At 36.5% G+C, this 17,928-nt stretch overlaps 1 protein-coding gene across 2 annotated transcripts in view; it reads right to left on the reverse strand.

Moving 5' to 3' along the window:
- LOC138696894 (BLOC-2 complex member HPS3) overlaps window positions 1-17,502 on the reverse strand; it is a 68,914-nt gene extending 51,412 nt beyond the window's left edge. For both annotated transcript variants that reach the window (XM_069822363.1, XM_069822362.1), the window contains exons 1-3: window positions 17,260-17,502; window positions 5,390-5,621; window positions 3,701-3,960 (exon numbers count right to left, since the gene is read on the reverse strand). In XM_069822363.1, coding sequence (XP_069678464.1) covers window positions 3,701-3,960; window positions 5,390-5,600 — 471 coding nt within the window. In that variant the 5' untranslated portion in view covers window positions 5,601-5,621; window positions 17,260-17,502. The remainder of the gene's footprint in view (window positions 1-3,700; window positions 3,961-5,389; window positions 5,622-17,259) is intronic.
- Between the last annotated feature and the right edge of the window lie 426 nt (window positions 17,503-17,928).

Here is a 17,928-nt window from a genome sequence, read left to right on the forward strand (position 1 = left end):
AAACCATAGGAAGAAGTTCCCATCTGTTTTGGAGAATAGGTTTTGACAATTAATCCAACAGACATGTACCCCTCTCCTGCCTTCGTTCAGGATGAAGCTGATACGTAACTCCAAAATGCTGAATGTTTCTGCATTTATGACATAACCTCGCAACAACCAACTGAATTCTTTTCAGCAATCACTGTATTTTAAAGTAATAGTATCATCTAAAATTAACCAGTGTGTGAGCATTAGTCTCACTTCTTTGACATATGGTGACTTAACACTGTGTAACTGTAGTACTACATGTATGACAGTCCTCGGCATCAACCCCTTTGATTTGATTACCTGGTTGGGGTTTTCTGAGGTTTTCCCCAACCAAAAGGCAAATACCGGGTAATTTTTTGGCGAATCCTCGGACCTCACCTCATCTCACTACATCCTCGCCAAAATAATGTAAAAACTTGCACAAAATTGTAAAAATTGTAGAAAATTACTAAATTATAAAACTGTAAAAATTGTAATTGTAATATTGTAAAATTTTGACTTGTTCCACATCTTAAAGATTCATTCTCATGTAAGATCTATGGAATAAAATGAATGAATGAATGAATGAGTATGTAAAGACTTTTTACAACATATGTATGGTAAGTCATAATGATGGTTGCATGAGATCCATTCAAAATTAATAGTACATTATGCAACGAGCCTATAATGATAGTAATTAAGACGCAAGTATGTTTGTTTATGAAACGAGCGCAAGCGAGTTTCATAATTTTCATACGAGCGTCTTAATTACAATTATAGGCAAGTTTCATACGACTTTTTATGCTCGACCATATTTCTAACTTTAAATTATTCAGAAGTATACATTTTATTTTTATCTGACAGAAGATCGGAAATGACCTTGTTCATAGCTCTTGAATTGTGAGATGTGCGCAGACGTGAAAGTATTGATTTTTTCCGAGGAACAATAATGTCATTGACCTTGATGTAATGCAGAGAATGTATAACCTGGAAATTGATTTAGAATTGAAAAACGAGATGACAAAATGAATTCATTTGAATATTATTTACAATTAACGCTAATTATTATAGTAACAGAACATAACCTTCTGCGACAGTAATGGATTTCCAGCCTCTGTGACGTTTCCCTCGTCTTTCGATTGCATATCCGAGAATAATCGAAAACCTGAACTTTAATGAATAGGTGTACTTTAATGACATGTATTAAAGGACTGCTACCAGGTGTATAATTACTACATTTCGGCATGGTCGAGCATAAAAGTTGTTACGAGACTATAGTCCAACAAGGACTATTGTAGCAATAAGTATAATGAATCCATTTACATATTTCTTGTATGTTGTTCTTCCCACAACAATCCTATCAAAACAAAACTCAATTAACATAATATGGAACTGCTTAAATGAAAAGGTTGTGTCTTATAAAGTTACATGTGAGACAACAAAATCACACACAAATTATACCTATTCGATGAACAGTAATTTTTACAACTACAAGAAGTCACGTATGTTGCGATCTCAGTGTGCCTTTCTCATTCTATTCAAACACTAAGAACAGTTTTCATGCAAAGAATGAAGTGACAAATCTATACAGGACTCACTCAACTGTGCCTTAAATTGAGTAATGGATCATAACATATGCACGAAGAGGAAAGATGCTGTTGTTACAAGAATTATTTTAATATTTATATTGTTGTAATAAAGTAGGAATTGTGTTACGTTGTAAGATGAATGATTACAACAAAATGATGGGTTTAAAGATAAATGTCACGAAGACAAAGTTTCTAATGGTGATTAGAGATGGATACCTAATATTGCTCGCCTAATTAACGAGTCAATGAATTGAAATAGTGTGAAAAATGTATATATGAAGGCTAGACTTATATAAAGAAGTAAAATAGTGTACTAGGCAAATAGTGCTTATACAAAATATGAAGAAAGCACTGAGAGACACATAAGTAATAGAATATGCTTTGTTAAATCTTACATAAAGTCAATAGTACCATATGAACTCTGGAAGTACTGAACACGAACACACTTGCTTTTAAAATGTGGACTTACCACTGCTTATTTAAAATTCGCTGGATCAACCAAGTCACAAATGAAGATGTTCTGCGCAGAATGAATAAAGACCAGGAACTCCTGCTGACGATTAAAAGAAGAAGGCAGCATACCTTGGTCATATCATGCATCAACAAAAATATAATTTACTTTAACTTATCATCAAAAGGAAGAAAAAGGAAAAGGGGCATTGGTTGGAAGCAGGTTTCTTGGTTATGCAATTCAAGACAATGGGTGTGCTTGAACACAGAAGAGTTGATTCGTACTGCAATAAACTGGGAACAGTTGAGAGAAGAGAGAACATTCATTGCGGGATATGATGAAGAAAAAGTGTCATATCATAGAGGTCTTGAGTGTTTCAATATTCAAGCGAGGGTTTGAATTGGAATGGGAACATTTAACACAGGCATATACTCACACATAGAAACGATAACCAACATATTTACAGTGTTTAACACTCCTTTTGTTCGAAGGAGAGAGGATAGAGAATATTAATAATAAATAGCAGATGCAAAGCTTTTTCACAAGGAACACCTGTACTATTTTAGTTGAACTATGCATACAAATGACTAGATTTATGCAAGACATCATTATTTATAAAATAACATAAAATTTGAATAACACAATTTTATTTTTATTTTCCTCGCTTATCAAATTCATATTAGTTTCTGTATTCTGTTAAAATAGGACACAATAAACTTCACTGTAACAGTTTTATAATAATTTGTTTCATGTTAATACCCTACTGAATAATAATAATAATAATAATAATAATAATAATAATAATAATAATAATAATAATAATCCTCAATTCCTAAAATTAGCAGCCACAGTGATCTAGTGGCTGGAGCACTGGACTTATAATCCTGTGGACTTGGGTTCGATTCTCATCTCATCTCATCTCATATATCATATCATATATCATATCATCTCATCTCATCTCATCTCATATCATATCATATCATATCATATCATATCATATCATATCATATCATATATCATATCATCTCATATCATATATCATCTCATCTCATATCATATCATATCATATCATATATCATATCATATCATATCATATCATCTCATATCATATATCATCTCATCTCATATCATATCATATATCATCTCATGTCATGTCATGTCATGTCATGTCATGTCATGTCATGTCATGTCATGTCATGTCATGTCATGTCATGTCATGTCATGTCATCTCATCTCATCACGGGTGTAGCATGGATCAGTCTCCTATGATGCACCATGAGCAACAACTCGATAGGTAAATTTATTGGTTTATACAACTGGCTTCATACAGGTATATGACTAACAGTCAAGAAACGGCCATTAGTAAGAAAAAAAAAATCCTAAGATTGACTTAAAAAAATGTGAGGAGGAATTCTTAATATTTACATCAGATTTCAAGGAACATTATTCTGATAATGCAAGGCACGTGTACAAGCAATCTGAGAATCTACTGTAAATATAACAGATACATGCACTTAAACGAGGTTACAGTTTATCAGCTTGTTGCTGTAACAATCAGTCACAGTGCGAGGCAGCAGTCAGGGGCAATTCCTGTGAGAGACCTGGCATCTTCCTACAAACCGACAAATATTTTACCAATAAGATAAGAACTGACCTGGCAGCAAGCTATTACATTAGGTGTTCTCTTGAGAGGCAACTCTATCATCTCGAGACTTGGAGGTCCTGACTGCGCACTGCTTGGCGTAACACGGCCTGCAATGCGAGCCCTCATAGGCTGCTGCACAGAAGCCCCTGTGCCACACCCAGCACCCTGATTCACCATACATGGGGAATCCCAGTTGGCGTAGATTCGAGCATGAGTACACTCCTTTCCTTGACGATTCTGCTTCAGCTCCAGAGTTGCCACGTAATTCCCTGTTTAAGAAGTCAGTTATTCCTGTTACTTCTTATATCAATTGCAAAGATAGCAACATACTAACAATAAATAAAAATATTAACACGTTTTGTAACATTTTCACTTTCTTATAATACGAAGTATAAATAATAAGAAATTACTATGTTGCTGCAAAAAAGAGATTCCTATCCCAGAAAATAAAAAAAATGATTTAGGACATGTTCCCTATTTATTATATATAAAGGGCATTCAGAAAGTATGGGCTCGTCAAATATTACAGACTGTAAAGAGTTATGAACAGGTTCACAACCTGTTAAAGCAAATTAATGGGAAACCATGCATCATTTGAGACAATGCGTGACTGTTGTAGTTCTGAAATACTGATCGAATATGTGCAATACAATCGAGAATTTATCTAGTTGTTAAGTTTGCACTGTGGTTCACTTCCTTCATGCAACATATCTAACCACCACAGAATTACCACCATTTATTTGAGGTTAACAGACCTAATAAAAAGCAAAGTCACTTGCAACCAAAAAGTTCTTCCATGATAATACACGTCCTCATCTCTCACAATGCACTCCTGAGTTTCCCCCACCCTCTATTTGAAGCGTGCATTTCCAGAATGTTGTAAGTGCCAATTTGTAAAGTTTACAGTAGGAACAAAAATAGTTTTATACAGTACATATTGTCGGACCATCGGATCTTTGCCCCTTCAGCGCTGTCGTCGTTCTTGGAAAAGTTAACGCCTCTACTCATCCCATTCCACCAGTTTCTCTCCCACTACGTCAAACAGCAGGCCACGAACCTTGCCGAATAGGGATGTTGCCAAATTTCCGTCAAACAGTGTCATGTCTCTTGAATATTGCTTATAATACTGTAAGGTTAATTATTACTTATTCATAATTTAATTTAAGTAGTCTAATGACACTGATTGACTTATGCAAAATCCTATTACTTGCTTAATAATATTTCTTTCACCACTCCGTGCTACAGTATTCATGTTGAGTTGACAACACTGGACTGCAAGTGCAAATAAACTGTTCCGCAAGAAGGCTCAAAATTGTGAGTAGTGGGGGAGAGAAAGAGAGAGGGATAGAAAAGAGAGAAATAGGAATACAGGGAGAGAAATGAATTGCCGAGGCTGAAAAGGAATTAAGGTTCAGTTCGCATATCTTACAAGGGCACAGATTCAATGGTCGGACTATACAACGCTGTAACTTGCACAACCTGAAAGTGCACCACTTTATTACTTGGAGCAGCATTTTCTTCATAACCTTTCGTAATATTGTCAAACAGGGCACCTACAACAGATATATGTGAAAAAATAGATTCTCCCGGTTTCGGCACTTACAACATTATGGAAATGCACGCTTCATTTAATGATCGACTGTCCTTACTTTCTGAACACGTGTCATAGAGTGTATCATGCATATTACTTTGCTTTACCATTGCAACAGTGAAGCATCTGGTGGACTTGATCGACTGTTGGAAAGTTGAATACAATACTTCCTCCTTTGGCCAGATCCCGAACCTCTACAACATGCTGGGGTAAAGCTAGCAACAGGTAATCAGGTGGAGCTGTGGTCACTGCCACAGGATCTTCACAGGTATGAATGTCTTGACTCACAAAATGATGAACCGAAATCACACGAACCATCTTGTTTATAGATCTGTTCGTCTACAAAAGAAAAAAAGTATTCCAAAATAAATATCAGCAGCAGCATCTATGTGCATGAATCTGTAATGAAGTGAATTAGAACAGTAAAATAGTATTACAGTTTGTACAGACCCAGACTCAGTAAGCAGTGAGCATATTCGGTATGTTATAACTGGAACTTGGAAAATTCAGGTGGCCCAAATTTTGTTTCTGGGTCTGTACATGCAACATTTCCATAACAGATGACACAAGTAGGCCTACGAGGATTTTAGAATTCAGGAAATTATTTCTTATTACTTCCTATCGTAAATAAAGGGAAAGTTATTTCAAGTTATTTTTCATCGTCTATAAGTGTCGTTTGACTCTGATAAAACGAAAACAGCTTACAAGGGAACCATCCCAGTTCATGATGCTTGAATTTAATGAAAATGCATATTAAAGCTAACTTTCGTTTATTAAGAAACGTGGTGATAGTCGTTCGTTTCGCTTTTTCTTCATTTACGAACTACAGGGTGGCACACGAAATGTCATACCATTTATTTTACACATAACATGTATTGATTTGTATTAAAGCTTTACAAAATTATACAGAATTAATAATTAGGATTTGGAATTTTATCTCTAATGCAGAACATGTTCCATATGACCGCCGTTTTGCCTCACAACATCTTGCAAACGAACCCTTACATTCATCACCACTTTTCGACACAAGTCTTCAGATAGCGCACGGCACAACTCCACTATAAGGGCTCTGAGCTGCACCACATTTTCTGGCCTCCTTTGGTAGACCTTCTCTTTTTTGGAATCCCCATAAAAAAAAATCATACGGATTAATGTCCGGGCTATGAGGTGGCCACATTTTGCTGCACCCATGTTGATGTGACATCACACGAAGATCAAACATCTCGTGCAGGTAATCCAGAACGGTGTTTGCAGTGTGTGGATGGGCTCCATCCTGCATGAACCGCAGTTTCCAAAGTGAGACCTTTTGCCATGAGATGGGGGATAAAACTGCTTTCCAACATGGTTTTGTATCGAACTTGGTTGACAGTTTCATCGAAGAAAATTGGACCGATGACTCCGTGGCTCGAAATTGCGGTCAATACAGAAACTTTTGCCCCAAATATTTCTTTTTCATGCAGTATGCAAGGAGATTCCCTCGCCCAGAATCGAACGTTTTGTTTATTCACAGCACAGAACAACTTTCATCTTGTGTTCAACAGTCAATCGCCCATTGTCCGCCATTTCAAAAATTGATGTTTGTGCTCATAGCTATGGTTACACCCGAATTGTGATGCTACCTACCGGATTTTCCATGAATTTTGGCATCCACTAGCGCAGGTAGAAACATCGAAACTACAATATTAAAATTTTAATGTGATAATTAAATGGTGTGACATTTCGTGTGCCACCCTGTATAATGACTTGAAAATCGATGCTACTTATGCCACTTCTTGCGCGCACTCGGATCCTCATAGTACTGCGACACCGTATTACTGCTCTCACATTAATGCTCTAATCTATTTTCTTTTTCTCTTAACTCACATTAAAACAGCACTCTTGCTGAAATACAAATTCAATTTGAATTTAAAATATGTATTAACTTTGTGACTCACCTTAAATGTGATAGTGTGGATTCGAAATGAAGTGGTCAGAACAAAGAGGCATTGAAGAGTACAAACATTTTATATAGATTGGTTTTACACACTCTTCTGTAACACATACACATTGTTTCCAACATGCAACAATGTTGCAAGAACGTTATCAAACTTTCTCACGTCATGTTTCTCCGTCATATATCCACACCTCTGCCACACATATATTAGCATGTCTTCGACAACAGGTGAATGAAACTGGTGATAAACAACAGAATGTAATGTCATTATGAAGCCCTTATCATCTAATGTGTCTGGAATATTTTCAGATATAATTTTATGTCTGAAATACTCTTCTAACCTTCGAAATACAATTTTATATTCCATTTTTAATCTTGCGTACACTACTTTTAACACTTATGTAAGTCTGTGCGGCTTACAGCTGTTTCGGTGCTTCATCACACCATCCTCAGAGCCTACTAGATCTCGGCGTCATCTCGAACTTCTCTGCCTGTTGTGTGGGTGCGTTTGATTGTTGAAAAGTGTTGAAAAGTGGAGTCAAATAGTGTGTATGTACTGAAATTGATCTGTGTGTTGAGAATTCGATCTGGGTGTGTTTTAGTGTGTTTGTATATTTCGTATTGTTCTAGTGTGTTGAGTTTTTGGTTCTTGGGTTGAATGTGTAGGATTTCCATGTCCGCATTTATGTCATTGTATGTATGGTTAGCATTAGTTATGTGATTGGCGTATGTAGATGTATTGTGTCCTCTGGTTATTGCTTTAATGTGTTCTTTGTAGCATGTTTGGAATGATCTGCCTGTTTGTCCAATGCAGAACTTGTCGCAACTATTACATGTGCGTTTGTATACACCTGTGTGGTCGTATTTATTTGTTTGTGTTTTTTGTGTGTTGAGATGTCTTTGTAGTGTGTTTTCTATTCTGTATGCTATGTTGTATTTCTGTTTTTTGAATTAAGATGCGATTTTATGTGTGCTTTTGTTTTCATATGTTAGTGTGATGTATTTCTTGTGTTCTTGTGTTTGTGTTGTGTTTTGCGTGTTTTTGTGTTTGTTAAGTTTTTGTTTTGTCTTTCTTATGATGTTGTCTATTATGTTTGGATTGTAACCATTTTCTTGTGCTATGTATTTGATTGCGTTCACTTCTTCATTGTAGTGTTGTTGGCTCATGGGTATGTTGAGTAATCTGTGTACCATTGTCCGGAATGCAGCATGTTTGTGTTGTATGGGGTGGTTAGATGTGTTGTGTATGTGTGTGGTGGTGGTGGTTGCTTTTCTGTATATTTTGAAGGTGTGTTTGTTGTCAATTTTTGTTATGGTGATGTCTAGATATTATATTGCCTAGAAAAATACACACCCAAGGGTTACACAAATCTAGTAGTTTTTGGAGGGATAATTTGTGTTTTACTTGTCTTGCCATGTAAAGTATTGTTTACTTCATCAGTAAATATACTGTTATCCATCTAACCATTCCAGGAATCCAGAAGAAGTAGTGTGTCTTTCTTAACATCCAGGAGAAATATATATCTTAATTATCTTCTCAAGTGATTTTTTGTCAGTTTACTGGAATAGAACTAGGCTACTTGCATCGACCACGACAATTTAATGGCTTATCTTTGTCTACACGTTGTTTTTATTTTAGGTCCAAATTCCCCTTTCGGTTCTTGGAAGCATATGTACAGTCGTCTTCCTAGACTTCCAGCTGCATACTTATGGATCTGGACAATGTACAAATGAGTGACAGATACCATGCATTAATGTGATTTATGAGAAAAAAACTGATTAGAGCATTAATGCAAGAGCTGTGACGCAGTGTTGTGAAACTATGAGAATCCGAGTGTGCGCAAGAAGCAATGTAAGTAGCAATGATTTTCAAGTCAATATATTTCGTAAACGAGGAAAAAGCGAAACGAACAACTATCATCACGTTTCTTAACGAACAAAAAAATTAGCTTAAATATGCATTTTAAAATTCAAGTATCATGACCTGGGATGGTTCCCCTGTTAGCTTTACACCTGGCTGCCCTTCCACTAGGGACAGAATCACTTTCCCCCTGATTGGTGACTGGCTGTAGGACAAATATTATTTACATGTTTTAAAAATTCATACCTATTTCTAGAGACATTCTAATTAGGCTACGCAATTTATAAACTAACTGTAACATGCACAATTTTTTCAGCATTTTTCCTCTTGTCAGTGACTTTTTTTGAAGTGCAGAACTATACTGAATTTAAAAATAAAACAACAAATGTCTCATGACTCAGGAGCATAGAATTATCTTGGATGAATGCTGAATATGAGTAAGCACAACCATGGCACCACGAGAAATGTCATACTACACAAATGTAGTATTTCATACTACACTTTGGGTCTCTGCACATAGGACTACGTCTTATATGTATCATAATCATGTATGAAGTAGGGTATAGGATACTATAATCTCAGAACTCAGGAGGCTATATAGTACATGTTGCATTTGTCTCCATTCGTCTTGTAATCAAACTGATTTAATGTAGCCTAGATAATGAAGTGATCTGATGCTTTTCCAATTCACTGCGGGCTAAAGAAGGGAGATGCACTATCACCTTTACTTTTTAATTTTGCTCTAGAATATGCCATTAGGAAAGTTCAGGATAACACAGAGGGTTTGGAATTGAACGGGTTACATCAGCTTCTTGTCTATAAGCGGATGACGTGAATATGTTAGGAGAAAATCCACAAACGATTAGGGAAAACGCGGAAATTCTAGTTGAAGCAAGTAAAGCGATAGGGTTGGAAGTAAATCCTGAAAAGACTAAGTATATGATTATGCCTCGTGACCAGAATATTGTACGACATGAAATTATAAAAATTGGAGATCTATCCTTAGAAGAGGTGGAAAAATTCAAATATCTTGGAGCAACAGTAACAAATATAAATGACATTCGGAAGGAAATTAAACGCAGAATAAATATGGGAAATGCCTGTTATTATTCGGTTGAGAAGCTTTTGTCATCTAGTCTTCTGTCAAAAAATCTGAAAGTTAGAATTTATAAAACAGTTATATTACCGGTTGTTCTGTATGGTTGTGAAACTTGGACTCTCACTTTAAGAGAGGAACAAAGATTAAGGGTGTTTGAGAATAAGGTTCTTAGGAAAATATTTGGAGCTAACAGGGATGAAGTTACAGGAGAATGGAGAAAGTTACACAATGCAGAGCTGCACGCATTGTATACTTCACCTGACATAATTAGGAACATAAAATCCAGACGTTTGAGATGGGCAGGACATGTAGCACGTATGGGCGAATCCAGAAATGCATATAGAGTGTTAGTTGGGAGGCTGGAGGGAAAAAGGGAGGCCGAGACGTAGATGGGAAGATAATATTAAAATGGATTTGAGGGAGATAGGATATGATGGTAGAGACTGGATTAATCTTGCTCAGGATAGGGACCAATGGCGGGCTTATGCAAGGGCGGCAATGAACCTCCGGGTTCCTTAAAAGCCAATAAGTAAGTAAGTAAGTAAGATAATGAAATGACAGAAAATTTAACGCATGCACACACACAATGTTAAGAAGAATCAGCATGTAGTATTACTATGGATGTAATGGGACATGCAGTGTAAGAAGAAGATGGAGGAAAAAAAACACACATCACAAAAAAAAATGCGCGCGCACATGCACCCCCACCCCAACCTTAACAAGTTACTGTTTAAGATATATACATACTGTGTCTTATTGTTCCGATATACGTACTTTACAATGGTAATCAATCCACCAAATTAACTTTTGGAGCCATGACTTCTAAGAAATATTGGAACGTGTTGTATTATGTCGAAAACTAAAATGGGTATTCAACGATTAGCTTTGTCTTAAACCGACATATAGGACTGACTTTGATCGAAGAGTTCACCACTATACACATTGTTTTCAGTAAACAGTGAAATAATATCTTTAGAGACAATTAATATTAGGTACCCTCCACAAAACTGGCTTCATTTATACACCGACGGATCCTTGATCTCCAGAGAACAAGGTGTCAGTGCAGGTGTTACGTGCTGTCTCTTCTCACTTTATAGATCTCTTGGATATGGAACAACAAGTTTTGATGGAGAAATCGTTGCAATAAGTGAAAGTCTCAGGAATCTTCTATTTCACATCAATAAATTTAAGAATGCAGTTATATTGTCAGACTCCAAAGCAGCTATTCCATCAATAGTCTCTAAACACACACCTTCATCTCAAACAGCAGAAATAACTAAAATGCTCTCTCAATTAATATCACTCAATAAAAGAATTGTATTCCAATGGATACTATCCCATTGTGGAATCATGGGAAAAGAGAATGCGGATGCTTTAGCAAAGAAGGGCAGCACTGCTACTTACAGACCTGTTACTAAATCTATGTATTACTCTGTGAAAAGATTTATTAAATCTACATACTTAGACTTCAACAAACAAAATTTAATAACACAATCCCAAGGGAAAAAATGGAACTCTCTGCATCATAATCCACAGTTAATTCCCGATTTACCACGAAAATCGTCTGTAGCTCCATTTAGATTGGCAACAGGCCATGATTGTTTGGCCAAACACCTGCACAGAATTGGAATATATCAGTCTCCTAACTGCCCATTGTGCAACTCAAACCAAGAAATGGATTCGGAACACCTCAAAATCTGTGCTTCAGTGGCTGGCCATGATAATATCTTTGAAAAATATTGGAGTGCAAGAGGTGAAATGACTTTATTGTCAAACGCCTGGCATTAGAAAACAACAACAACAACATTGTTTACATTTAGTCAGTCAACATGAGGCACTTTACAGAGACAGAAACTGTTCGAGTGTCACATTACTGCTGGAAGGTTGGACTCTTCGTGCAGTGGCTTCAGCACTTAATGTGGCTAAATCCATTATATTGGTAGGGCCTGGCAACAATTCACTGTAACAGATACATACACTAAGAGACCAGGCCAGGTTCGAAAACATGACATCGGCCAAAGAAGACTGATATGTGACCAATTGTGCACTTCGGTGGTACAATGCTACTGCTTGGAACCACAAAAAATGACTTGAGGGCAACAACTGGAAGAAATGTCGAAGATCAATATAATAAAAAAACAGACTCAGGGAAGTAGGACTAAGATTACAAAGTAGTCCCGACATTTAACACCTTGTCACAAGAGAAATAGACTGAGATTTGGTCAGGAACATAAGAACTGGCAGCTTCGTCACAGACACGAAGTCCTATTTACAGATGAATTTCGCTTTCGTTTAACACAGTGCGATGGACGACTGCGTGTGTATCGTCGCCATACAGAAGCAGCTGTCCAGGAAATGGATGGACTTAGCAGTGGGTCTGTCATGGTGTAGGGAGGCATCATTATAGATGGACTAATGGACCTTGTGGTTGTCAGAAACCAACTTAATGTTGTTGAGATTGTACTGGATCATTTATGCCCACTAAAGTTAAAATGGGGCACCAGTTTTTTTTCAGCAAAACAATGCAAGAGAGCATACAAAAGCAGCCACTTTGGCCACCCAACAGGAACTCCAGATTCAAACAATTGACTGGCCTGCTATGAGTCTGAACCTTAATCCCACTGAGCATTTATGGGATAAGCTAGACAAATAAGTCCGACATTATCCTATAACTCCTCAGGTTCTTCAACAGCATGCAGATGCCCTTATCGAAGAATTGGGAAACATCCCACAAACAGAAAGTAAATTGCTGGGTCTGTCCTTTCGAGAAAAATACACTCCAAAAACCCCCGATTTTTGCTCCAAAAATGGAAACACTAAGAAAAAACGAGTGGAAATCATTAATGAGAGGTCACCGCATGCACCAGAGCCGAACAGTTTCTGTTCTGTTATAAACATCAAACACAAAATGGCTGACCACCACTTTCAATCGGACGATATCTGAAGTACATAAATAGGCCTATACTTACTTGGCTTTTAAGGAACCCGGAGGTTCATTGCCGCCCTCACATAAGCTCGCCATTGGTCCCTATCCTGAGCAACATTAATCCATTCTCTATCATCATATCCCACCTCTCTCAAATCCATTTTAATATTATCTTCCCATCTACGTCTCGGCCTCCCCAAAGGTCTTTTTCCCTCAGGCCTCCCAACTAACACTCTATATGCATTTCTGGATTCGCCCATACTTGCTACATGCCCTGCCCATCGCAAACGTCTGGATTTAATGTCCCTAATTATGTCAGCTGAAGAATACAATGCGTGCAGTTCTGTGTTGTGTAACTTTCTCCATTCTCCTGTAACTTCATCCCTCTTAGCCCCAAATATTTTCCTAAGCACCTTATTCTCAAACACCCTTAACCTATGTTCCTCTCTCAAAGTGAGAGTCCAAGTTTCACAACCATAAAGAACAACTGGTAATATAACTGTTTTATAAATTCTAACTTTCAGATTTTTTGACAGCAGACTGGATGATAAAAGCTTCTCAACCGAATAATAACAGGCATTTCCCATATTTATTCTATGTTTAATTTCCTCCCGAGTATCATTTATATTTGCTACTGTTGCTCCAAGATATTTGAACTTCTCCACCTCTTTAAAGATAAATTTTCAATTTTTATATTTCCATTTCGTACAATATTCTCGTCACGAGACATAATCATATACTTTGTGTTTTCGGGATTTACTTGGAAACCTATCTCTTTACTTGCTTCAAGTAAAATTCCTGTGTTGTCCCTAATCGTTTGTGGATTTTCTCCTAATAGCCTATATTCACGTCATCTGCATAGACAAGCAGCTGATGTAACCCGTTCAATTCCAAACCCTCTCCGTTACCCTGGACTTTCCTAATGCCATACTCTAGAGCAAAGTTGAAAAGTAAAGGTGATAGTGCATCTCCTTGTTTTAGCCCGCAGTGAATTGGAAAAGCATCAGATAGAAACTGACCTATACGAACTCTGATGTATGTTTCACTGAGACACATTTTAATTAACCGAACTAGTTTCTTGGGAATACCAAATTCAATAAGAATATCATATAAAACTTCTCTCTTAATCGAGTCATATGCCTTTTTGAAATCTATGAATAACTGATGCACTGTACCCTTATACTCCCATTTTTTCTCCATTATCTGTCGAATACAAAATATCTGGTCAATAGTTGATCTATTACGCCTAAAACCACACTGATGATCCCCAATCATAAATAGGACTATAATAAATCTAAACTACGATTGTTTTCCGCTCACTTTTTCTATTGTTTCCACATTAGGAATAATAATCAGAAAGTTTTAAAATATTAATTTCATAAAAGAATCAAAACCAGTACTTATAGATAATTACCCAACTTTTTTAAGCAGTATATAACCAATTTATCACTAAGCCTCAAGGCTTTTACTCTATTGTATCATGGTACTCTTTGTCGACGGCAACCTGTAGTGGTTACAGGAAGAAATTAAATTAAATTAAATTAAATTAAATTAAGGACGACATATGAACACAATGAGAGCTGTGTGTCCATCGACTGCCCTTTCTTTTTTTTTTTTTTTTTTTTTTTTTTTTTTTTTTTTTTTTTTTTTTTTTTAGTGGGTTATTTTACGATGATGTATCAAGATCTCGGGTTATTTACCGTCTGAGTGGAATGAAGGTGATATGCCAGTGAAATGAGTCTGGGGGAGTCCAGCAGCGATAGTTACCCAGCATCTGCTCATATTGGGTTGAGGGAAAATCCTCAACCAGATAACTTGCCCCGACCAGTATTCGAACCAGGGCCACCTGGTTTCATGGTCAGACGCGCTAACCATTACTCCACAGGTGTGGACCTGTCGTTTCTTACAAAGGCAGATTCCTACATGATAGCAATAAAAATTCGGACATATTAGACCATCTATCCAGCACTGTCAACTTATGGAGAGTATGTTATAATCTCCACAACAGTACTGATAGTGCATTTTGTCATTTAGCCTCATAAAACCCTCTTCTAACCTTTTCACAAGACTCGGCCTATCTGTCACGAACCTCGGGGTATCTGTCACAGACCTTGTGGCTATCTGACATGGATCTTGGGGCAATCGGTCTCAGACCTTTGGGCTGTTACAGGTCTCACAGGACATATAGCCTATCTGTCACAAATTTTGGTCTAACAGCCACCTGTCATCTAGCTAACCTCTCATCTAATCATCTCACAAACTTCGGCGCATACAATAATTTGTTATGTATACCGGTAATAGCCTAGTGAATGAAGAACAAAAGCGTCTCTTTCATTTGATGGGCTTGTTTATGGTTTATTTCGCAGTTTAAATATAAATTCTATTAAATATAGAATACAATCTAAATTTAACAGAAGAAATACTGAAATCAGAAGTAAACACTGAAATACTGAAACAATTGTCTTTAGAGACAATTAATATTAGGTACCCTCCACAAAACTGGCTTCATTTATACACCGACGGATCCTTGATCTCCAGAGAACAAGGTGCCGGTGCAGGTGTTACGTGCTGTCTCTTCTCACTTTATAGATCTCTTGGATATGGAACAACAAGTTTTGATGGTGAAATCATTGCAATAAGTGAATGTCTCAGGAATCTTCTATGCCACATCAATAAATTTAGGAATGCAGTTATATTGTCAGACTCCAAAGCAGCTATTCTATCAATCGTCTCTAAACACACACCTTCATCTCAAACAGCAGAAATAACTAAAATGCTTTCTCAATTAATATCACTCAATAAAAGAATTGTATTCCAATGGATACCATCCCATTGTGGAATCCTGGGAAACGAGAATGCGGATGCTTTAGCAAAGAAGGGCAGCACTGCTACTTGCAGACCTGTTACTAAATCTACATATTACTCTGTGAAGAGATTTATTAAATCTACATACTTAGACTTCAACAAACAAAATTTGATAACTCAATCCCAAGGGAAAAAATGGAACTCTCTGCATCAAAATCCACAGTTAATTCCCGTTTTACCACGAAAATCGTCTGCAGCTGCATTTAGATTGGCAACAGGCCATGATTGTTTGGCCAAACACCTGCATAGAATTGGAATATATCAGTCCCCTAACTGCTCATTGTGAAACTCAAACCAAGAAATGGATTCGGAACACCTCAAATTCTGTGCTTCAGTGGCTGGCCATGATAATATCTTTGAAAAATATTGGAGTGCAAGAGGTCAAATGACTTTATTGTCAAACGCCTGGCATTAGAAAACGAAAACAACAACAACAACATTTCGCAGTTTAAGCAATTTATTGTGTACTGCATAGGCCTATATGTTTATGCAGCGGAGCTTACACATATTCAATATTTGATGCATATTTGTGTTTTCAACCTGTTTGTGTGGTTGCTTTGAAACTAATGCATTGCAAAATTATTTAGGTAGTATCTATTTGTCTGTTCTGTTTTTTTTTCCTTTTCTCAATTTCCATTTTAATTTGTATTTACACTTGTATCTGTTTCATCACTTTTTTCATGTTATATGCAATTCTATGTTTTTTTAAACGAATATCTGTACTGTCTATTGTAATTGGGGCTTTGCCCTGTTATAGGCATAAATAAATAAATAAAAAATCAACGTTCGAAAAGATACTTCATTCATAGGTCCACTATAATGTCCTTATACTGCAAATTTACTTTGGAGAATAACAATATTAGGCCTACTTATTATTTAGTGAGCTAATTTTACGGAATACAACTCAATATATAACCTAATCTAAAAGGCACCTTAGCAAAGGTTAACCATTTCTTTAATAACGTAGCCCATCTACATTAAATTACTTGAACGAAAGTAAAATAAATATAACTTAAAACTTAATACTACATAAAGAACTGAACAACTTTACTAAGATGACATAAAATAGCCTCAACTAAATGAAATTTGATGGAATTACATGCAATCATGCAAGTCTATTTTAAATCTGAAGAAAATTGATGACAGCTCTAATTAACAAGTACGTCACGCCAATGCTTTTCGATATTTAGAAACAATCATATTGCATTACAAAACTAATATACAAAAACCATACAATACAATGTACTGCTTATGTAAAAATGTAGCATTAAAATAATAGTCTATTTTACTTACATTTACTTTTAATGCACTGGAAAAATTAGATCACCAATGATTACCTAATGGGCACGTGCACTTGCTTACGTTTTAGCGTAAGATTCGAATTACACAAAACATTTTAACGTCATTGCTTCTGGTATTTGTGTTTGTTTACTTTATTGACATTTGCCATTTTTACGGACGGCACAGTAACAACGATTGATGTCCAGAGACAATCGGAGACATCACTTTCGATAAATGTTCCCATTTCTTCTCCGCGATGGCGCCACTAATTCTATTTAAAGAGATGGATCAGTATCTCGCATACAAAGGGATACTGGGAATGGAGTGAAAGAACAGCTAATTGTATTATTTTGAGAAGAGCAAGGAAGGTTTTAGAAAAACTCTTCATGTAACATACAATATACTCATTTCATAATATAATTTAAATTTTCGTAATTCAACTTGAAAATGCCCCCCCCCTTTTTTTTTAATAATGTTCATACTGTTTATTTCGTTCGGCTTACTACGATACTGTACTCGTAACAGTCACGTTACCCTCATACTGGTTGAATGTTTGAGGCATGTGGACGTGAGGCCAGCAGTCGGCTGGTTCTGCTTTGGCATTTTCGGGTTTCAGTACCTATATTAGAACAAAACATGTTCGTAGGCCTGAGGTCAGTAGCGAACGAGAAAGCAAACAAG

Source organism: Periplaneta americana, chromosome 3 (assembly GCF_040183065.1).
Source record: "Periplaneta americana isolate PAMFEO1 chromosome 3, P.americana_PAMFEO1_priV1, whole genome shotgun sequence".
NCBI lineage: Eukaryota > Metazoa > Arthropoda > Insecta > Blattodea > Blattidae > Periplaneta > Periplaneta americana.